General features: G+C 36.8%; 1 protein-coding gene across 5 annotated transcripts in view; it reads left to right on the forward strand.

The window, feature by feature from the left end:
* CNTN3 (contactin 3) overlaps positions 1-24,560 on the forward strand; it is a 380,656-nt gene that overhangs the window by 122,877 nt on the left and 233,219 nt on the right. For all 5 annotated transcript variants that reach the window (XM_081528272.1, XM_081528273.1, XM_081528271.1 and 2 more), the window contains one exon: positions 13,942-14,117. In XM_081528272.1, coding sequence (XP_081384398.1) covers positions 13,942-14,117 — 176 coding nt within the window. The remainder of the gene's footprint in view (positions 1-13,941; positions 14,118-24,560) is intronic.

Below are 24,560 nucleotides of genomic sequence, written 5' to 3' on the forward strand. Positions count from 1 at the left end.
GATATATACTTAAATAATACAGGATTAATGATTCTTGCTTTTAGGGTTCTCAGGGGACCCACTTTAATGAAGAGATGAATTATTTATAAACAGGATATGCTGCTTTTGTTTAAATGGTTTTGAGAAAGTGCCTGAGGCACCTTGGAAACAGCGTGCTCGTGTTTGTCTCAAACTCCCTGTTTACAGATTCCTTCGCTTGGCAAAACCTTTTCTATAACCTTGAAGAGCAAGCAGACTTCAGCCTTTATTAATGAAATTCTTAGTGTTTTGAGTAGTGATGTAGATCTTATTGAACTCCTATTGTTCTCTTAACCCATGTTGATAATAGTAGCCAACAATCATTGTTAACTTGGGTCAACATTAGGTTAGAAGGTAGACCTTTGTATTTTTGCATTTGCAAGTAAAGGTCAGTTTCTGTCAACAGTATTCAACAGCATATATATTGAGCACCTGTTGAGTATTTTCAACACAATAATTGTAATGATCCTGGTTACTGGTCAGAATTGCCTGAGGTGATAGAAGATTTTTTTCTCTCTGCCTCTTCCTTAACCTATAGAAATAAGAAAAGTTGTTAACATGATTTAAAATAAAACAAGAAACTATTTTATGAGCTTGGTCAGTTAATCAGACACAGTACATACAACAGGTGGAAATAGTTTTTTCTTTGGAGGGAAGATGAACAGATCTGCTTAATAGGACATTATCCTGGAAACATTTTCACCAGCGTTTTTGTAGGACATTCTAACACTTTCTCAATGCATCTGTTTGTTTCTCCCTAAAATGGAAGATTATCCTTTTAGATATGACTGTAAATATTTTAAAGAATCCATGTGAATGACTCATGTGTGGGCTGTTTTTTTTTTTTTTTTTTTTTTTCGGTTCTTGTCAGTAAAGTTATTTCCTGGCATTTTATCATGTGAAAAATTTGGTGATGAATGTGTTCAGCTGAAAACTTGTCAAGATATAAGATATAGTCATATAGGATTTTATTTCTAAATGAATAGATTAATTGTGTTGGTAAAGTTTAATCAAACAGCAAGAAGTCTTGAGCTTAGAAATTCAGAAATATCTTTGTGTTGTGTTTAGTTATTTATCAGGTGCTTATTTTAATGCCAGTGTATTACAATTAGAGTAAATACAATTAAAATACCAGGTATTTACAAAATGCTATTGTATAAACCTGATATATATGTTTAAATAAACTGATAACATGTATAAAATGTTGATAAAGTTCTGCCATTTTACAGTACTTTTTATGTTTTATTATATGTCCTGAGATACTATATATTGCACTTAAAAACAAATCTGTACCTGAAAATAGGAGATGTGTGACTGAAATTAATTAATCAGTTTTAAGTTTGATAAATGAAGAAATTTTACATGCTAGGTATTGTTTTAAAATACTTGGTTTATAGGCAAATAGAAAACACTTTCATTATAGCTCTAAAGATACTCTGAAGTTAAGACTTCTGACCAGTATAAAATTTCACTTTAGAGTCATTAGAAATTGAGACCTGGAAAAAGCATGAGGAAACCTCTTTTCACTGTGAAAATATTAGGCTTTCCTATAATAAGCAATGATTCCTTATTATCCATGTTATCTGAATCAGTAATTATGCTGATGAGTAGATGGGATTATAGACTACTGTGGGTTGTAATTATAACCTCATCTACTTAGACAACACTTTCACTTATGGCCTGATTTTTCTCCTAGTTTTTGATTTTAATAGTCAACCAAGTAATATCCTGCATTATTCCTTTACCTGTTCCAGAAGAAAATACACTTGTTGGTTCTTATTTTCTGCTATCCTTTAAAAATGATGAATGCTGCTGCTGCTGCTGCTAAGTCGCTTCAGTTGTGTCTGACTCTGTGCGACCCCATAGACGGCAGCCCACCAGGCTCCGCCGTCCCTGGGATTCTCCAGGCAAGAATACTGGAGTGGGTTGCCATTTCCTTCTCCAGTGCATGAAAGGGAAAAGTGAAAGTGAAGTCGCTCAGTCGTGTCCGACTCTTAGCGACCCCATGGACTGTAACCTACCAGGCTCCTCCATCCATGGGATTTTCCAGGCAAGAGTACTGGAGTGGGGTGCCATTGCCTTCTCCAAAAAATGATGAATACATAGTACAAATAGATAATGACTTTGAAAGTGAAAGAAAGTGTTAGTTGCTCAGTCGTGTCCAACTCTTTGCAATCCTATGGACTGTGGCCTACCAGGCTCCTCTGTCCATCAAATTCTCCAGGCAGGAATACTGGAGTGGGTAGCCATTTCATTCTCCAGGGGATCTTCCCAGTCCAGGGATTGAACCCGAGTCTCCTGCATCGCAGGCAGATTCTTTACCATCTGAGCCATCTAACGTGGGGATTTTTTTTTTATATTAAGTTAGAGAAAGGATACGTTTTTGTAAGTATTTATAAATACAAGGACGTAGATAAGAGAGAGAGGGGAGGGAGGGAGGAGAGAATGAGGGGAGGGAGGAAGGGAGGGTAAAAGAAAGATATCAAGGAGGAAATTAACAGTTCATGTGAAAATGGAAATTAAAAGCAACCCAAACACATTCTCTAAGATTCAGAGTAAAGTCTAAGAATCTTGTAAAGGAATATCCTTTTGAAAGCCTAGATCCTGTCTTGTAGACTGAGGCAAACTTTTCTGATGAGAGATCTTGTCTTTGTTATTATCCCACTGGGTAAAAAGAACTCTTAATTGGCCATATTAGAAATCCAAAAGTTCAGAAATTCTCAAAAGAAATTACTCATTTTAGAGTTTAATTGAGAATTTTATTCTTTCTTTTGTATCTTCCTGCCTGAGCCCGAAAGCCTGTATTTAAAGGTTAATTAGTATTCATTCTCGTCGTAATTGCTGATGATGCTGAAAGAGGTTGCCCTGAGGAAGTATTAATAACATTTTTTAAATGGGGAGGATTTTCTCTGACTTCTCATAGGGTTAAATATGCCCATAATTTGCTAAGATGAAAGACTGCAAATAGAAAGTTCCTTGGTCACTTCGACTAATGCCATTCAGCATTACAAGGGATCACATATTGGACTGACCAGGGTATAATATGCAAATATCAGTGGGGACCAGGCAAGTAACAAACTAAAAGAGGTGGCCCTTAATAACATGTAGACACATGGAATCATGATGAGAGACTGTCTGTCCCACATTTAGCCAGAAGTCCATCCAGTGGTCATGATTGCTTCTGAGCACTGGCCAATTGGTATCATCCAGAAATCCTGGTCCACTACTACAAAACCTTTTCAAGAGATGTTTAAAGTTGAGAAATTTTCTTTTTTTGAAAAAAATAAAAATAAAAAAAATAAAAAAATAAAAATAAAAAGAATCTCTGTATTTCTAATGTTGACTCTCACTTTTTAAACATAGTAAAGGCCAAAGATGATAAGCCTTAAAGATGAATGTGGGCCATGTGGGTTTTGTGTTTACAACATTTAGTCTGGCTCAAGACTTAACAGGCTGTGCTATCCACTATGGTAGCCAGTAGCCAAATGTGTCCAGGTATGTTTAAATCAGTTCAACTAAGAATTCAATTCCTCAGTCATAGCAGCCTCGTTTCAAGTGCTCAGTAGCCACACATAGCTAATAGCTATTGTATTGGACACACAAATGGACATTTCTATGCTTGCAGAAAGTTCTCTTGGACAGCGGTGCTCTACTTTGATCCTCGTTGGATCCACAGGCCTTTTCGATAAATGTTCTTCTGTTTTATTCTCAGCACAAGGAAGCAACCAGAATATAATTCTCTTCCAGCTTTATATAATAAGTAAGCAATTTTAATGAAGTACAGTGGAGCACTCTTGGATACACACATTGTAGGGACTACATAGCATTGCAAAATGCAGCTTTTCAGCAACAGTTTCTCCCTTTGAAGTAGAGTTTGCTGTAATGGAGTTAGCTTGCATGTGTTTAATTTATTGAAAGTCCACTAACTGCATCCAGTATGAGAAAGAAAAAATAATAATAATGGACTAATTTCTGCTCATCATTTATCCAGGGAGTAAATGTAAGGTGTTTACTTGTTATCTAAAACCACACATCCTTGCAGACACACAAATGTAATACTGTACATGGGACCACATACAGTTTATAGGGTAGAGCATATATAGTGTATGTATTATATAGTATGTGATACATTATATTAATACAATATGACGTGTGTTTACTATATTTTTGATTACATGCAGTTTGCCCCTTTATTCTTCTAAAGGGAATAAGGAGGTCCTAAGGAGGAATAAGGGTCCTAAGGAGATACAGTGCATTCTGCCAGGTTCCTGGGCTCAATTCTCTGTTTATCCTCAAGCTCAACTTCCCTTGGCATCCCGACTTCTCTAGCTGATGAGCTCTGGTCCCCAAACCCACAGTCAATTTTACTAAGAGCAGTGAAATGTTTACATGGTTGAAATGATTGCAAACACTAAGTAGAAAGAATTTCTGTGGTGCCTGATGGCAAGTAGAGGTAGGCGTTTTAAACTTGACTATGCTACTGTCTCTCCCATGAAGCCTTCTCGATGCCCTCAGAGCTGGGTTCCATGTTCCCACCGTGCACTGTACCTAAGCCTTCCTGGATTATGAAATTTACTAAAATGAAGTATACTTTCCTGGTTGAATGTAACTCCCTTAAGGTGAAGACAGTTCTTTCTTCATCCTTCGTTCAAAATGCCTAGCAAATAGTGAAAGCTAAATGGGTGGCATGAATAAAGAAATGAGATGAAGTTAACCGGGAGGAAACAGAGACAGTTTGGGATTAGGTTTTATTTCAGGAGTTAAGTGTCATGAAGCATCACAGGAACAGAAGCAATCTATAGTTTCTTCTATAGGATATGCTTAAATTTGGATGGAGCCCTTCTTTTGGGCTCTATTTTAAGACAGATTGCCCTTGAAGTGGCAAAGATGACTGCCTAGGTCTACTTACATCCTCCACAAAATATTAACTGGAAAAAGAGGAAATCTTTCCTATTAGTGTTACCGAAAGCTCTGAATGGTGTCAGAAAAACATGAAATAAAAACACGGCTAATACTGTCAGCAGTCAGAACCCAGGAGAAATGTAGAGGTCAGATTTTAGATATTAAAGATGGTCATTGAAAAATTAACATATTTTTGTTGTTGTTATGTTTTTGTCATGAGGCAAGAAGGAAGGAAAACACATACTGATCAAGCACGAGTTAAATCAGCTGGGTCACCGTTGTATTCCTCACTAATCTCTAAGGCCTGACATGAGGAATGGTCTCAGTGGCCACGCCTGGGTCCTGGGAGGCGTGGCCTCTCCAGAGGAGAATGAGAACGATGCTGCCAGTAAAGGCTGAAATGGAAGCAGAGATGGCAGAAAGAGCAGCCATCTTCTTTGATTCTTCTCAGAATAATATAAAGATAATCTCTGGTCAATCCGAGCTAGACTTTACCTATATAACCTGAACAGTTAAATTGTTTTTAATCCCAGTGTAGGTCTAATCTCTTTTCGTGTCTGTTTTAATTATATATGATTTAAATTTATCAATGAGTGGGAATCTCTGTCATGAAACATATTTTAGAAACTTGATTTTTAAAAACACAGCAATACAATTTAACTCATTTGTATCTTCACTAATTATTGCTGAAGCCTAACTAGTTATTTTTGGATAAAGTATTGAATATGCAAATTCAGGCATTCATTCTTTCAAGGGCTGCAATTATTCTCATCACTTCAGTAAACATATTAACAAACATTGCATTTGAACACAAATGCATTTACTTATTAACTTGAAAGCTGCATCTAAAACCACAAATTGCTTCTGTGATTAAATTCCTAATTTTCCTGTCAAACCCTAAATAAAGTATTGCTTGTTGATTTAACAAGTGTTTAATGTGGGCATATTTTCAAAACCCAGCCCCAGCTTCTTAAAGAATTTAGTAAATTATTTTGCCTTTTTGCTTGGTTTTTCATCAAAATCTAATATGTAACATTTGTTTTTCTCTGGAATATTGTTTATGTTTCCATTTTCCTGACCAAACTTTATAAGGTGGTGTAGATACCTTGAAGGATAATACAATCAGCCATGAGATGAATTACATCCTGAGATCATTTTGAAACTACCTGATGTGACTCAATTTATTGTCACTGAGTTTTGTTAGTTTCGATTTCCAAGGGTGATATTCTCTAACCTTTTATTACAAAGTTTTAGTGGAAGATCCAAGTTAGGATTTAGTGCCTTAAATTAAACTGACAACAGATATATCCATGTTTGTCTTCATGATTCTCATTCCATACTAGTGTGGTTTTGAGTAAAGAGGTTGCCATATCCAATAATAACTAGTATGGAAGATAAATAATAACTAGATGGTAGTGAAAATGATTACACATTCATTCCCTGTCTTTGAGATATTTATTGATAATATGGATGACCACAGTGGGAGGGATGACTGTATGGAGGCTAGGATGGCTAGGTTAGAGGGTAAAATAAGATCACTTCATTCAGGAAACTTCTGTGAGCACCTAGTATGCTCACCTACCTGTTAAGACTGATGGCAGAAATTCAGCAGTGATTGATAGAGTGCTTATATGGTTTAAAAAGTACCTTTCAACACTTAGAATCTAGGCTTTTTATGTTAATTTAACTCATTGTTACATAAACTTCTGTTTACACAAACATACACAGAATCTTACACATAGTTTGTTCTCTGTATTGGAAGACAGTGATTCATATACTCCCCATTATTGATGATTCTGTTGTTTCTTAGAAGTCACAATTATTGTTTCCATCATGTAAAAGTAATAACTGCCAGTTGAAATATCCCCACCTTATGTTTTATACTTAAGATTCAAAAACTGTTAACCCAAGGGCCTGCACAATATCTTAAAGAAATTGTAGGCCAGTAACAGGTTCCTGTTGTATAAAATGTGTAACTGAAATTTAGAAATGGACTGATCCAATACATGCTACCTCAGATCAGCTGGCAGAGTAAGTGGCCCAGGACTTCTTCTGGAACTGCAGCTTCTTCCAGAACCCGAACCTCGAGTTATTGACCTAGGAACAAATTCACATATAAGCTCCACACCAAGCAGTTAAAGGGGTTGAGAGCCTATTGCCTGAGAATCAGAGTTGTGAAATATGAATAACAAATCATTTCTCACTTGTGGATTCTAAAAGCAAATCCTAATCCATGTAGAATGAGCGTTTGAACACTGAAAGCTGACAGTGAACTTACAAGATCATTCAAGAGTGTTACAAGATGATGATTATGCAAAGGTGCTTAATCTTGTGACATTTACCACTGAACTAAAGCTACAAGGTTAGTCTGCTTCTAGAGCACAGTGTAAATGTTATACGATTGAAATGCTAGTGTACATCACCCCAAGAGCCCCAGAGCTGTCTTCTTTTGCTCCAAATCACTGCATTAAGCTTTTCGGAATAAAATTGGAATATGCAAATTTTACTTTTATGAAGTTTTAAACGATTTCCATATTTCAAAAAGTATTTCATTCTGAGACTTTAAAGTTCCTAAGGAACTTCAAAATTCCTTCATAAAAGTAGACATTTTTAACTTTCACAAAGGATTGTGCATGTTCAAAGCTAAAAGGCAGTGTCTGCTTCTGAAAGCTTCCTAAATTTATGACCTAAATGCACCATTTACCTGTCACTGTCTTACCACTATGCATGATGTTCACAAACTCTGGACAGTTGGATTACAATTTACTGCAAAGAAATGTAGTCTAATTTGTAGATTTATTAGACACATTCTTTGTGGAAGGAGTATGTTTGTGTGCCTTCAATTTTCCTGATTATTTTCTATACAAAAGATTCTATTGAAAATATTCAGAAATGAATTTCTGTATTAGGAAGTGAAGTGCACTATTTTCTCAGAATAAAATAACATTTGGATGCCCTGGCTCACGGGTTACTTACACATTGCAGAGTTTAAAAACAACCCTTTTGAATCAACATATTTTTTTAGCAAGAAGAAAGGCAACCTATGTGTAATAAGATATTGAGAAATTTTATATCACCTGAGGATGAGTTCCATTTAATGATGAATAGTATTAAGAAGGAGAGAAATAATTATATTGCTTTGTTAAAAGAATATTGACCATCTTCTGAGTATCTCAAGTATACCTTTACTCTGATGAGTTTACTAAAACAAACGCAGTTATAATTTTGTTACAGCAGAAACATATGTAAAAGAGAAGTTTTGGCCTTTTTGCACAGTAAAATAATTTAGAGATTGTGTCTATATGACAGTGAGTGAGATAACAGAAGTAAGAAACATTCATGCATAATGTAAGAAATGTTTTCCATTTTGGGTCTTCAGTCAAAACTTAGAGATATGATAGCTTTTGCATCTTAGATGCTTTCTGAAATAAGGTATTTTCCCACGTATTTTATGATTTCTTAAATCTTTCCAGCTATTAAATAGACAAGAAGACAAATATATTTTTATTTATCTCTACAATTTGCCACATAGCCATTGTACATTTATTATTCATCAGCTAAACACGAAGACAGAATTTTCAAATGAAGCCATCAGGCATGCTTCATCAGGCCATAAACATTCTAGACTTTGGAGCTGAAACCTTTTTTTCCTTGATACATACTGTTCTTTGTAGGTAACAAAGCCACAAGTACCATTTGTCATGAGAGTTCTCCATTCAAAAGTGTGTGAAATTAACTGTATTTTTCCTGCTTTGCATTTAGAGGAGTTCTCCCTTCTTCCTCCACAAGCCATTAAATAACTTAGTTACTAGCAAACCGTTTGCAGCTTGAAAATTCAGCCACCTACTTGTGATTTACTGTCAGATTTATTCTCTGAAGGTCAAGCCCAGCATGTGTTTTGTCCCACATTTCTCTACTTCTCAGTCAGGTACAAATGCAGACAAACCATATGTGGAAGACACAGTTCATTCCACATGAGAGGAGATAACCCAAAGTATTGAATCAAACAGGTTGCATTTAACCAACATACACTCGATGAGGATGGAAGAAAAGAAAAACAAAGCAAACAGACGGACTTACATATTTGGATCGAAACTCCTCCCATGTTGACACTGGTGCCTGCCTATTTGTTGGATGACTACCATGAGCCACTGGTTTTATATACACTGTTTAAATAAATTGATTGATTGATAGTTGTTGTTATTCAGTTGCTCAGTTGTGTCTGACTCTTTGCAACCCCATGTACTGAATGAAGCATGCCAGGCTTCCCTGTCCTTTACCATCTTCCAGAGCTTGCTCAAGCTCATTGTCTGCTGAGTCAGTGATGCCATCCAACCATCTCATCCTCTGCCACCCTCTTCTACTTTTCCTACAATGTTTCCCAGCATCAGAGTCTTTTCTAATGAGTCCGACTCTTCTCATCAGGTGGCCAAAGTATTGGAGCTTCAGCTTCCGCATTAGTCCTTCCAATGAATATTCAGGGTTGATTTCCTTTAGGATTGACTTGTTTGATCTCCTTGCAGTCCGAGACACTCTCAAGAGTCTTCTCCAACACCATAGTTCAAAAGCATGCATTCTTTGGCACTCAGCTTTCTTTATGGTCCAACTCTCACATCCATTCATGGCTACTGGAAAAATCATAGTTTTGGCTATATGGAGCTTTGTTGGCAAAGTAATGTCTCTGCTCTTTAATATGCTATCTAGGTTTGTTATAGCCTTTCTTCCAAGGAGCAAGCATCTTTTAATTTCACGGCTGCAGTCACCATTTGCAGTGATTTGAAAGACCAAGAAAATAAAGTCTGTCACTGTTTCCATTGTTTCCCCTTTTATTTGCCATGAAGTGATGAGACTGGATGCCATGATCTTCGTTTTCTGAATGTTGAGTTTTAAGGCAGCTTTTTCACTCTCTTCTTTCACCTTCCTTAAGAGGCCCTTTAGTTCCTCTTCCCTTTCTAACAAAAGCATGGTGTCATCTGCATATCTGAGGTTAACTTGAATTTCTCCTGGCAATCTTGATTTAAGCTTGTGCATCTCTCATGATGTACTCTGCATATAAATTAAATAAGCAGGTTGACAATGCACAGCCTTTACATACCCCTTTCCCAATTTGGAACCAGTCTGTTGTTCCATGTCCCATTCTAACTGTAGCTTCTTGACCTGCATACAGATTTCTCAGGAGGCAGGTAAGGTTGTCTGGTATCCCCATCTCTTTAAGAATTTTCCACAATTTGTTGTCATCCACACAGTCAAAAGCTTAAGCATAGTCAATGAAGCAGAAATAGATGTTTTTGTGGAACTCGCTCGCTTTTTCTACAATCTAGCGGTTGTCGGCAATTTGATCTCTGGTTCCTCTGCCTTTTCTAAATCCAGCTCCCGCATCTAGAAATGCTCAGTTCATGTACTGTTGAAGCCTAGCTTGGAGAATTTTGAGAATTACTTTCAAGCGTGTGAAATGAGGGCAATTGTGCGGTAGTTTGAACATTCTTTGGTATTGCCTTTCTTTGAGATTGCAATGAAAAGTGACCTTTTCCAGTCCTGTGGCCACTGATGAGTTTTCCATAATTGCTGGCATATTGAGTGCAGCACTTTCACAGCATCGTCTTTCAGGATTTGAAATAGCTCAGCTGGAATTCCATCACCTCCATTAGCTTTGTTCGTAGTGATGCTTCCTAGGGCCCAGTTGACTTTGCATTCCTGGATGTCTGGCTCTAGGTGAGTGATCACACCATCATGGTTATCTGGGTCATGAAGATCTTTTTTGTACAGTTCTTCTGTGTATTCTTGCCACCTCCTCTTAATATCTTCTGCTTATGTTAGGTCCATACTGTTTCTGTCCTTTATTGTGCCTGTCATTGCATGAAATATTCTCTTGGTATCTCTAATTCTCTTGAAGAGATCTCTAATCTGTCCCATTCTATTGTTTTCCTCTATTTCTTTTCATTGATCACTTAGGAACGCTTTCTTATGTCTCCTTGCTATTCTTTGGAACTGTGCATTCAGCTGGGTATATCTTTCCTTTTTTCCCTCGCCTTCACTTTACTTTTTTTCTCAGTTGTTTGTAAATAAATTGATAGAACAACTGTATGGGGAAGATGCTACTGTCTTTATTTTACATGTTGAAATCTTAGGTTTAATGGAGTTTGGTTAATTGCTCATGGTCACATGATGAGTTCAACCCCTAAACCAAGGAGCACTTGGTTATGAATCTCATTTTTGTTCATTCTGCTGTTAATGGTAGGGTTGGATAGAGACTGGGACTAGACATGGGAGGAGGGGCAGGAACTGAGAAACAGAGAAAATGCTTCTCCCAAAACGTAAGCTCTATGAAGGAGCTTTGTCACCCCTTACTTAGAGCCTGGACACATAGGCACTCAGAGGTGGTTCAAATGTTAAAGAATCTGCTTGCATTGTGGGAGACCCGGGTTTAATCCCTGGGTCTAGAAGATACCCTGGAGAAGGGAATGGCAACCCACTCCAGTATTCTTGCCTGGAGAATCCCATGGACAGAGGAACGCGGTGGGCTACAGTCCATGGGGTCGCAAAGAGTGGGACATGACTGAGCAACTAACACTTTTTTCTTCCCTTTCAAACATTTTTTTTGCCAAGAAGGGATGAAGGGAGAGAGGGAGGAAGGGTAGAATGAAGAAGGAAAGAGGGAAGGAAGGTTGATTTCTCTAATAATAGTTCTTGAAAATGAAATAGGATAAATCAATATTGGGTAACTCTTACCTATGTCCCTCATAGGCAGTCCATGGTTACTTCTTGGGGATAATATAGACCAGTTCTTCCAAACTTGAATGGGCCTATTAAACACTGGCAGTTCTCACTAAGATGCCAATTTCTGGTTTAGTAGACCTGGATAGAGTCTAAGATTCTGCATTTCAAGCATACTCTCAGATGATAATGAGGGTGCTCATGACCTTGGTCTGCAGACCACCTTGTGTATCAAGAGTGCAGAGTATTCAGAAAGAATGTAGATGAACAATTTTCCTTAATTTCCTTTTCTGAGTTTCCATAGTTCTAGGATTTGGGCAGGAATGAAATGAAGAAGGGTTAATAGGTGTTTATGGTCCCACTTCAAAATTCTAAGGGGAGCATTAAAGTCCAAATAGAACAAAGTAATCTAAAAGACATGTGGAAATATAGACTTGCCTTGGGAAGGATCATAAGAGAGTTATTGTACAAGCCAAGCAAAATCAAACCAATAGCAAAAATCTGCCACAAATGAAAAAGAAGTTATGACGTTTTCTAGTTCTTTATCATTTTGTTCTTTTAAGCTCAAAAGAAAAAACATGAGGCCTCCAGATTTTCCTTGTAATTTCAGAATGTTGCTTTAAACCTAGGAGTCTTGTATGTGAATATAGAAAGAAAAATCAAGGAAGTCTTAATGTTTAAGACTAGCAAATGGTAAAATACTACTTTGATCAATAGAAATTAAACTTGAAAATTTATTCCTTTCTTAGTGTTAAATTGTTTTATGTTCTACTATTTCAGGTATAGAAAATGATGTAAGCATATAGGCAAGTGTAATGATGAATATCCATGTAAACACTATTCAGTTTAGGAAATCAAACCTAAAAAACTAAATTTCCCAATGTTTGCCCTGTAACCCTTTCTCACTTTTCGCTCTGTGAAAGCTCTAAAATACCTTAAACTTGAAGTGTTTTGTTTTTATGCATTTTAAAACATGTTTAATACTTCCTTAGTATTACTTTATATCTTTTAAAACTCTATATACATAGTCTCAAACTGCATTTTGAAAAAATGTTTTCACCTTTGTAAGGCTTTTCTACGTTTACAAAATCTCATACATTTTTCACAGCTATGTGATATTTCATTTAACTTTATGCACTTTGATTTGTGATAATGTTCACATTTCACAGTACTTTATGTGCTTTCACAATGCTACTATTTCCAGTTTAAATATTTGGTATGTTAATACAGTTTTTATATGACCCATGACATGGTTAAAAACCTCTGGGCCAGAATTCAAGTGGGTGGTAGTTCTGACCTGTAATTAAGAGTTTTGAGAAAGTTGACAACAGCTCACTCAGCTGTTTTATTGAAATTCTCGTCTGTGAAATGGGCATTTTATTACCCATTTTCTGAAAGTTATTATAAAGAGGAAATGAGATGATTGTTGCCATAATACCCTAAAATTTACAGACCTGATACCAGTGTAATTTTCTTATAAAATCAAGTCTTCTGGCAGGTCGATGGCTTTATACAATGGATGTGTTCTTGAAATTGTGGGATATTTAATGAGTTTTAAAATGTAATGTCTACTTTTTACTTTGACATGTCACGTGTGCTTGCTGTTGAAAAAAATTCGTTTTTTTTTTTTTTGTTTAAAAACTCTTATTTAAAAACCAACTTCTTTGTTTTTCTCTTTTGGCTTCCCATTGATAAATATGGCTCTCGGGTTAGTGCCTTTACTGTTTCCGACCCTGTAGGTAGCATTTAGGGTCTTTTACCACAGTGTACCATTTAGCAAATAGCTCTGTGATGGCTTAGACGAGCCAAAGGTGCCTCGGGGACAGGTTTTTACCCAGACAAATTGAAATGGATAGTTGAACACTTATCCAATTAATTTATTAAATGTGCTCAGTCAGTCTGGATAAATCAAAGAAATGTGCTTCCCCCTCCTTCATCGGCAGCATGAAACTGGCCTGAAGTGTATGAGATAATTACCTCAAATTTCTACTTCATCTTTGCCTATGCAGACCTAGCCTAATTTTCCCCCTAGTGAGCAAACTAAATTATTTTCACCTCTTCAGAAATTCTTGAAAACTTTCAGCTTTTAGATACTACTCTGTTCTGCTTTCTACTATAATTTAACCTTTTGTTCTGTTGAAAAAAACAAAAAACTGGGGCATCTTTGATTTCCAGTTATGTAACAATTGAATGATATATTTGTTCCCTTTCATTTATAAGAGAGCCAATGTTTAAAGTAGATTCTATGATGTAGGTTTTTTAAAGAAAGTTATACTAAGGGAGAAATCCTGGACATTTGTTTTACAGATGGCAGCTGAATGGAAGCGATATTGATTTGAGTATGGAGTATCGTTATAAGCTGATCAGAGGAAATCTTGTGGTTATTAACCCCAACAGAAATTGGGATACAGGAAGTTATCAATGCTTTGCCACAAATTCAGTCGGGACAATTGTCAGCAGAGAAGCTAAGCTCCAGTTTGCCTGTAAGTGTATGTTTACACATATAACAAATCCAACATTTAAAAATATATAACTGACTTTGTGTGGTCATTTTGGATATCAGAAACAGTATGATGATTTTTATTAATTAAGGAAATAGGCTGAGAACTTAATTCAATATGTTTTTTATCTCTATATACTGTACAAAGCAGAGTTTAAAATGTGTGTGTGTGTGTGTGTGTGTGTGTGTGTGTGTGAATATGGATGTATGAGTGCATGCCTGTTTTCTGTTTGACTATTTTGTAAGGATTCTGTTTAAGGGAGGAAAAAGAATCTAGTTATGGATGTGTTTATTCATTAGTTACTCTGTGCTTTGTACTATGTTAGAACTAAAAAGAATATGAACGAATTGTCAGTCATGACCTTTGCTCTGGCAGAACATTGAAATTAGAGAATTACATCTAAGAAATCTGAAAATATAAAGGAACAAAGACAGTGAGAAAGAAAAGAATGTAACATATCTTTGACCTCTATTGCGGTTTTGCCCAGCTCACGATGACCTTCAGTGCAACCCCCATGAGGTCTGGCTCTGGAGACAAACTCTGTACCATGTTAATTGGACCAGGGTGAACCCATGTCCCATCCTGAGGAAATCACATGCTTTTTAGCTGGGAATTTAGAATTGAGACCAGAGACCTAATTTAGTCTTTACCTTCCTGATGTATATTTAGACCATTTTCTACTTTTTCTTTCTTTTTGCTAGTCTGTCTTCCTTTGTTTTTGTTGTGTTTCATATATAATGCATATCATCATTACCTTGGTTCTAAGATTTCTTTTAGTTCTTTATACCTCAGTTATAATGAAATTAGAATGCAGATGTTCTAATAATGTGGTAGTAGTCTTCCTCCACTGCCACAAGCCATTAATAAACTGATGGTGTGTCATTTAATGCATGGCTTATTTTTTTGCTGTCTGTTTTTATAATGGCAGTGGATGGTTTTATTCTTGCCATTATATTCTCTGTGTTCTTTTTTTTCATACTTCTTGCTCTTTCACTTCTTTTGTTTTCTGCTTTTTTCTTTCTTTGAATGTATATAAAATTTTTAACCTGTATCTTCCCTGGGTGTTTTGATAGTTTGCAGGAGACCCTGGTTCGATTCCTGGGTCAGGAAGATCCCCTGAAAAAGGGATAGGCTACCCACTCCAGTATTCTTCAGCTTCCCTGGTAGCTTAGTCAGTAGAGAATCCACCTGTAATGTGGGAGACCTGGGCTCGATCCCTGGGTTGGGAAGATCACCTGGAGGAGGGCATGGCAACCCACTCCAGTGATCTTGCCTGGAGAATCCCCATATACAGAGGGGCCTGGCAGGCTGTAATCCATGGGGTTGCAAATAGTTGAACAATGAGCCATTAAAAACAGCATAGCATATGTGTATATACATACATACATACATATATATATATATATATTTAATTTTCCAGCATGTAGTTTGGTTTAGATCTCTTAATTTGCTTGGCTTAGAACTTGAAAATTTATTTTGTTATACTTACACATCCCATAAAGAATTTAGGAAATTTTCGTGTATCTATTAGTTGTATGTTTGATTTATTTATATTCTTTTTTTTTTTTTTAATATTCTTAAAAGGGTAGAAAGGGATTATTTTTGTCTTATTCCTTGAAATACTTTTTGTTTCAGGTTGTTCTTTCCTATGAATTTCTGTTTCTGATTTATCGAAGGCGTATCTGTTTGCTTGTATTATTCTGAAGATATAGTCAGTTTTCTAAAATGCCATTTTGACTCTTAGAGGCAGTCTTTCTTCCTACTTCCATTTGGTCCTCCCATTTTTATGCTTAAAATGTTTAATAAGTTAGAAAGCAAATTTTGTCCAAAGTCAGCCTTTATACACACATGTCAGTTGATGACCCTGAATTTGCAGAGGTCAGATGCACTGCTCTGATCTACAGGGGAAGGTGCAGTTTCCAGTTTTAATTTTGTATTGCCAGAAGTCTTTCACAAAATACATTATTTCTTCTAACTGTATTTAAGTAGGGGCTTCCCTGGTAGCTCAGCTGGTAAAGAATCCACCAGCAATGCCGGAGATGCCTGTTTATTCCTGGGTCAGGAAGATCTGCTGGAGAAGGAACAGGCTACCTACTCCAGTATTTTGGGGCTTCCCTGGTGGCTCAGCTGGTAAAGAATCAGCCTGCAATGTGGGAGACGTGGGTTCAATCCCTGGGTGGGGTAGATCCCCTTGAGAAGGGAAGGGCTACCCACTCCAGTATTCTGTTCTGGAGAATTCCATGGACTATCCCTGGGGTCACAAAGAATCGGACACTGAGCGACTTTCACATATTTAAGTATATTTCTTAACACATATAGAAATACTGGAGTATATTTTTACTACATGCTATACTTTTCTAATATCTGAAAAAGTATCATTAACTTACAAGTTTTTCCTCAGTCTATTCTTCCTGGAGAATGTAACTTGTTTGGAAATACTTCTGAAAGTATATCATGCCTCTTGCAGTCTGCTCCTACTTCATGGCCAGTGATTTATAGGCAAAGTGGGATAAAGTTGTTGAGTCTGGGATTTTATTTTACCCCACTTAGAAGCTAATCTAGCTTGTTGCTGTTTTATAGATGCTACCAGAAGACACGATTTCCTGGGTCAGGAATAAAGAGGTTTATTACTCACCACATAGCAAGCTCCATGGTTCAATTCCCCTTGCCCCCAGGTCCCACAGAGGTGGTAGGATTTAGCCAGGGTGGATGCTGCACCCAGAGGAGCATTGAGATTAGAGAATCCACCTCTTTTATAGCAAGCAGTAAGCAAACCTGCTTTTCCTAGAGGGAGAACTTGTCTTATCCCTCCTGGTTGCTCTCTGAAAACATATTCATGAGAAATGGGCCTGGTAAAGAATGATTGGGCCTTTCATTCTTGGCAAACCCAGAAAATCTTAGAAGGAAGCAAGAGCACATGGAGTGGATTGCTTCTCCCAACCAAGTTTTTCTATTTTTGGCTTGGTACTACTGTCCTTGAGTTTCTCTTTTGGGTGTATCCAGTCAGAATAAGTGTGGGCAGTAAGGTACAGAATACCTTCCTACTTTGTTATGAAGTCTCTCTCTCATAAAGAAAACCCAGAATGTATCATTTAGTCCCTTGGGTTTCCCTGCAATTTATCCTCATCTGCCTCATAAGTTTTATTTTCTCATATGCTTGGCATGTGATTGCTTTTGTGGGTTTTGACATACAGTGATATTCTTTAGTCTTGTTTGTTTTGTATTTTTTTTTTTAATGGTTTCACAAGTGTTTTTTTGAAGTTATGAAGAGCAATATTGGGTATTCTTAGCCTGATGCCTCATTGAGCTGAGAAGATAAAAATGAATTTTTGAGGTACAGGCTGAGATACAGCTTTCTGGTAAAGAAGTCAAAGAAGGTGGCAAAAACTGGAGAATATTGAATACATCAGAGTTCCAAGTTACAAGGCATTAGAAAGCATTGCTTTCACTTGGAGGTCTTGAAGGGATGTAATACATTCACTGAAAGAAGGCGTTAATAAGGAGACTTGTATTCCTCCAAGTATATCCTTCTAGGTGCTCATGACTCCAGGGGAGCTGTGACTGGTTTTGCCACAGGTAAACAATAAAGTGTTGTCGTTGAAAAATGTTCTAATTGTTCACTATAGCTATGTTTGCAAGCTTTGTAATACTTCTTTGTTTCTGTCAGCCATGGAAAAATATATTCAAAATGTCTTTTGTGGAGAAATGAATAAATAACATTATCTTCAATGCACCACTTTTAACACGGATGAAAATGCAATGAAGTTTTATCTTACTGTTCAAGATGCTTAAAAGCAGTTTTTGTAATTAAATGAAGATGAAAAGCTCATTCATAGTTTAAGCAGCCTGCTTTATGTAAGCATTCTTTATCCCTTTTAACACATTCTTTGTGGAACAATCACAAAATTTAGGGAGGGAAAAATACATGAAGTAATGCAGTGTTTGAATTGTAGACATTTTCTTAGTGATTTGCTGTTATGTTGCATGTTTTGAAGCTTTTTAAATATGTTTCCAAGTGTTTTTGACAGAGTTTTAATCCCAACCACAAAATGTTGGGACAGTACCTCCAAAACTACAAATACCTTTGCTTTGTTGACAGTTTTACTTCTCTTATTCTTGAATTTCCTGTCATTCTTTGTTAAAATGTTTTCATTTTACCTATTTCAAGGGGCAATACATTTTAATCATCAATTATATTAGACATGCAAATGGTATGGAGAAAAGTATAAAGAATGCCTGTGTAGCTACCACTTATCTTAAGATTTAAAAATTCAAAGTTCAATTAAGCTTACCTGGTAACTTGCCTTGATGACATTTCCTTCTCTCTTAATCTCCCTCTGAACAGGCGGTCACTGTTCTGAATTATATGTGTTTTTTTTATTTTTTTAATAAATATGTATGTGTTTCTAAGAAACAGATACATTTTTTACCTTTTTAATTTCTAAACTTTTATGTAGTGACATTAAGCAGCATTCTTACATCTACACTACTTCTCATGTCAACATTATATTTATGAATATCTGTTGATATTTGTCAACATTTGTTATTGTTCTGTATTTTAACTTGTGCAAATCTAGTGAATATAAAATTGTATTTCACTTTTCATTTTTATTTTTAAATTAAAATGTAATTTTGGTTTTAATTTGCATTTCTATAATTACAGTGAAATTAAGTTCATTTTAAGATATTTGTTGACCACTTTTATGTTTCTGTTATCCAGATACTTTTTCACTGTATGGTAGTCTTTTTTTTTTTTTTTTTTTTAACTTAAGAGTTCTTTGTATATTCTGGATTAATCCTTTGCCAGTTATATATGTTTCTCCATTTTAGTGGCTAGGTTTTTTACTTTTCCTTGATGCTGTCAAATGATGAACAGATGTTCTTAGTTTTACATTAAAGTATTGATGTTTTTTTATAGCTCATGTTCTCTCATGAGTTGTTTAAATTTTTTTCTTCCTTACCCTGAAATTGTAAAAACATTTTCTTAAATGTACTTATAAAAGTTTAATATTCTCCTCTTTGCATTTAAGTCTTTAATTACCTAGAATTGGTTTTGTATATCTTGTGAGGTGGATTTACTTGTTTATTTTATTTCAGAGGGGAAATCAACTCTACCAGCTCAGTTGATGGATGAGACCATTCTTAAAAAACTGTAAAGCAATTTGTGGTCATGTCTCCTGGATGCTATATTAATATTATTGTTGTCCAGTAGTTTAGTTAAAATTTTTAACACCATTAATTAGATATTATTGCTACTGTTCCTTTTATTTTCTAGTTGTTCTTTTATATCTGAAATAATGTAAGCCTATGCAAACTTCTACGTAGTTTGGGAGTTTCTTGTTTGTTTTCAAGAAAAATGTCAGACTTCTGCTCACATCCTTTTTATTTCTCCTTTCCTAGAGGGAACAACTTTCAACTTTTTGATTGGCTCTTATTTACTTCATTTTTTTGAAATAATTTGCTTATTTGCTACCTCTTGATTTTTCAATTTTAAGTATTACTGTTGGCCATCAAATTTGGTAGCTGGTGCTTTAACACTTTCATACCACCACCTTGCCACCACAGAAATGTAAGTTTGCCTTTCTATGAGGTTTATGAAAATAACAGCATTTTAAAACTCACAGCTCGTACAAAAACACAAAAATTAAAACTAGGGAAATCCACACCATATTCCATTCACTGTACTTTAATTGGTTAGAGTCCCAAGTGATGACAAGCCCATTCCTCAACTCAATCCCCAATCAAACCTCCACAGAGAATAAACATTTCACTTGCCTCCAGTTGCCAGTGGTTAACATTTGAATATGCATTAATTCAGGGCATTTTATTACAGGCTTTTATTGGGTCAGAATTTCAATTAGGTCAATATTCAGTGTTTATATTACTCTGAATTTATAAATGATATTCAGAGCTGACTTTTATAGCACACTATAATTATGATTGTTTTTCCTTCCATGCATAATTATTTTCCTTCAAATTACAAATCTTACTTTTTAATTTCCCATTTTTCTATGGTCTTATGTCTGGAGAAGGAAATTGCAACACACTCCAGTATTCTTGCCTGGAGAATCCCATGGACTGAGGAGCCTGGCAGGCTACAGTGCATGGGGTCGCAAGAGTCGGTCATGACTTAGCTACTAAAGAGAGAGAGAGAGAGATACTTATGTCAGCCACATTGTTGGCCAGTTTTCTAAACCTCTTCTCAAATTTTTGAGAGGTGTCCAGAATTCTATATATTTTACCTTCTTGGAGAAATCTTTTTTTGGAGGTTTTGAGGTGCTCCGGTTTAGATTTGGTTTTCCTACACACTAGGGGCAAGGCTGTATTTCCGGAATCTTCCTTCAGCTATAATCTTTTTCTTGGTGTTCAGTGTCTTAGAGCACCGTGTCCTCAAGTATCTCAAGAAAGGATGAAGGATAGCTGTGATTGTTCTGGAGCATACGTTCTAAAAGTTATTATACTGGCATGCTTGATTGAGAGACAGTCCAAACGCCCCCTTAGATGATGAAAGGCTCCATTGGCATTTGGAAGCCTGATGGGAGAAGAGGCGTGAGAGACTGCAGCATCCAGTGTGTGTACATATACATTTACTTAAGCCCCCTTTTCTCACAAGATCCTCTATAAAATCTGCCTAGTGACCTGTTGTCAATACATCCTATGTTTTACCCTCTTTAGAGAGTGAAGCCTCCTCTGTCCTGATGTGGAGTGGTATGTAGGTGGGACAGGGGAGCTGGGTACCTAACAATTGCTTAAAATTCCAACTTTACCACTTCCTCCCATTCCTTCCCTCACTGTGAGTTTGAAGACATCTTTCTCTATTATGTTGAACTCTCAACACCATCACTTCTACTTTCCAAAATTTTATTGCACTTTGCTCTTCTATTTTCCTGTTCTTGTTGAGTTTGTACCTTCAAAAAACGTCTTTGCTGCACTTATGTCTTACTTTGGGTAATCTCTCAGAGGAAGAGAGAAAGTACAGATGTGTGTGTTTGCCCTAGGAGACTTATTCTTATTTCATATTATCAGTGTTTTTTTTTTTTTTTTTAGATTTACCCACATTTATTATTTCCTTTGTGCACCCTCATTCATGCATCTATGACCTTTTTTTTTTATATTCTAGAAGTTCATTTTGTGAGTTTCCATTGATGGTCAGTACTGTTTTGTTTTTCTTTTCTTCTCTCTTTTGGCCTCAGAGAGTATGTTACTTGCCCTTATTCTTCCAAAAATAATTCTGCTATAAAATGTAATTTTAAAGATGCAGAGACTGGAGCCAGGGTGCACGGATTCAAATCCTTCCTCTTAGCGGCCATGTAACTTTGGACAAATATTGAACCTATTTTTCCAACTTTTCAGCTGTAAATCAAAGATAACAGTAGAATTTACTTAATCAGGTGTGAGGTATGAGCTATAATATTATTGTTAAGCATCTGGAGCAGTGCCTGGCACATAGTGCGTGCTGTTCAAGGATAAGCTGTTATCATATTTAGACAATTCTAGGTTATGATTCCGAAATCTTGAAATACATGTCTTATGGTAACTGATGATTTCATAGCTGTTATCTCTTCCAATTTTGTTTGTCTGCCCTGTACTCCTTTTGGTTTTCCTTTATAAATGTATATTGAAATTTCTCATTTCACCATGTCTGTTAACCTGTCTTTCATGTTTTCTATCTCTGCTTACTTAGTTCTTGTCTTCAGTTCACTAACCTTTCTTCTCTGCCTAATACTGTCCTTTGAGTTGTTCATTTCAGTGGTTATGTTTTTCTTGTCTAGACTTTCTGTCTGATTCTTTTCCATATGTTTCTGTTCTCTCCCTAGAGCATCCTATTTTTTCTGATGATTTGACCCCCATCTTCATTTTCTTATTACTTAAATTGCTTCAAGTTTGTTTAGGTGTTCTTTCATTATGTTGTTCTGTAAGCTCAGGATATCATTGATGTTAACCTGCAATTTGTTGATCTGTTCACTCTCACTTGTAGAACATATTACCATTTTTGTAATGATTGATGTGAATTTGATCTTTAGGAGAATTTCCCCCTCCCATGTCAACATGAGATTGTTCTTAGCCTTGGTTGAAGAAGTGTCCATACCCAACAGCTTTTGTGGGTTTCCCCAGGAACCAGGGATATAACCAGCCTGTAAACTGTACTATGTTAATGTATTGGCTCAATGTAGCCTACCATCTATAGTCACTTTTTCTTATCAGTCACCTGTAAAAATGAATGTGTAGATACTGCACCATCACTTTTAGGAAAAGTAGGGTTGGCAGGTTCCTGCAAATCTCAGGTCATATGGTTTTCGTCCGCCATTCGATACATAACCTTGTTTTATGGATGTTTCTGTTTAAAGGCATCTTATATAATAGACATTGTTGGTTTGCTAACATTAACCTCATGGTCAGGAACCCTGTAACTCAAGCCTGAACAAAACTTACCTAACATGGGTTTTTCTCCATAAGGCCAGCACGGCCTCCTTAGGCTTGAGATTAGATAACGTTTCAGCATTATGCTTGAGTTCTGACTTAAACAGCAGGGTCAACAAAAAGCACAAAGATGCCAAAAAAAAAAGGCATAAGTATATAGAAAAAGGGACCCTTTTTTACAGTTTGAGCACTGAAACAAGGCAGAGAGCATTGCTGTCTTCCACCTCAGCTGGAAACATGCATCTGGAGTGATTCAGATTTTTCACCACTTTGAGCGGATCTGAGAATGACCACAAAAGTGCACAAATACTGATGAAGGTGTTACAAATCCATTTTAGGGAGCAGGTGAACTCACAAATATGAATTCCACAAATGAGGGTCTATTATATGTAAAATGCATACAAAACCCTGAATCACGTGAAACACATGCCCCCAATCATGAATTCTTCATTGAAGTAGCTGCTTCCTCCAAGTCTGCCACCTCACTGCAACCTCACTCTAAAAAGAAAATAAAGGACAGATTAACTCCCTCGCCTTCTCTCTAGGTTTGTGGGTGGGTTTAACACAAGTGCAGCCCTTTAAGCATGCATGTGTGTTCAGTTGCTCAGTTGTGTCTGATTCTCTGCAATCCCATGGACTGTAGCCCACCAGGCTTCTCTGTCCATGGGATTTTCCAGGCAAGAATCCTGGTGTGGGTTGCTATTTCCTCCTGCAGGAGGTTTTCCTGACCCAGGAATCAAACCTGCATCTCCTGCATTGACAGATGTATTCTTTACCACTGAGCCACCTGGGAAACCCAGCCATGTGCGAAAGGGCTCCTTTTCAAATATCCAGCTCCTAAGCCCAGGGCCTCCTCATCTCCCATTTCCAAAAAGGCAATTAAACCTATGGTATCAGATTGCCGAGACTGATCTCTCATTCTCCACACCTTTCTGCTGCCCTGGTTGTCACAGCCTAGGCTCTAGAATTAATCGTTCTGCTTTGCAGCTTACTTTGTTTGCTCAGCTTTACATTCAACTAAATTTTTGTTGTATTTAAGCCAGCATTGCAAAGCCATTTTTGGAACTCAAAGTTTCCTACCATTTTTTTGTGCTTCTTTATATTTATAATCACTTGGACTACTTAGGAAGATAATGTTCATGAGTGAAGCCATCTTTGTGTAAGCACTAAGGATAGTGAGATCTGGAATGAACCAGAGACCATGATGTGCTCTTCCTATAGGGGGTGCTCACTGTGCACCCATCCAGGCTTTTGTAAATAATGGATTCTGGGTTATTCTGAAAAGTGATCAAAATTTCACTCCTTTGCTATTAATGAGTGAAGTAATGAATAAAATAATAAATGGATTATTCATGATTTCATAAGTGAATTAATGAATGAAATAATGAGTGAGAAATGCAGGAACAGTATTACTGTTGGGTTGCAGCCCACAGGTCTACAAATCCTGTGCTTGCCCAGATTCAAGACCCAAGAAAGAGCCCGGAGTCAGTGACAGAGACATCAGTAATTTATTGGATGGGGGATCTGACATGTCTGAAACAAAGTCCTGCAGTGATACCCCGCAATGTGCTACAGAAGGCAAGCAGGACTTGGTGGGAGTCTTTACTCCTGGGGAGAAGAGGAGATTGCAAGTTATAGGGGGAATTGATGCCAAGTTGGCTTTTCGGTCACCAGGGAGACTAGCATAACAGCAAGCCCCTCACCACTTCTTCGATAAGTACAATCTCTAGCTGGGGCCTGGGCCAGAAATGTCAGTCAGGAGGATATAGGAGAATCGGGCACTGGTTGAGCTGGGTCTGTACAGAGAGCAGGAGGATAGCCACATTGAGTGGCCTGACCATACAGTTAACAAAGCTGAACGCTTTACAGAAAAACCGAGAACCCATTATTTACATACAGTGTTTTGACCTTTTACATGTTAGAGACTAAGTTTAATTTTTATGAAAACACTGTGTGGGTCAACCCTATCTGCAGCAGACAAGTGAAAGTCAGATATAGCCCAGG

Source organism: Giraffa tippelskirchi, chromosome 9 (assembly GCF_054371585.1).
Source record: "Giraffa tippelskirchi isolate mGirTip1 chromosome 9, T2T-mGirTip1v1.2.pri, whole genome shotgun sequence".
NCBI lineage: Eukaryota > Metazoa > Chordata > Mammalia > Artiodactyla > Giraffidae > Giraffa > Giraffa tippelskirchi.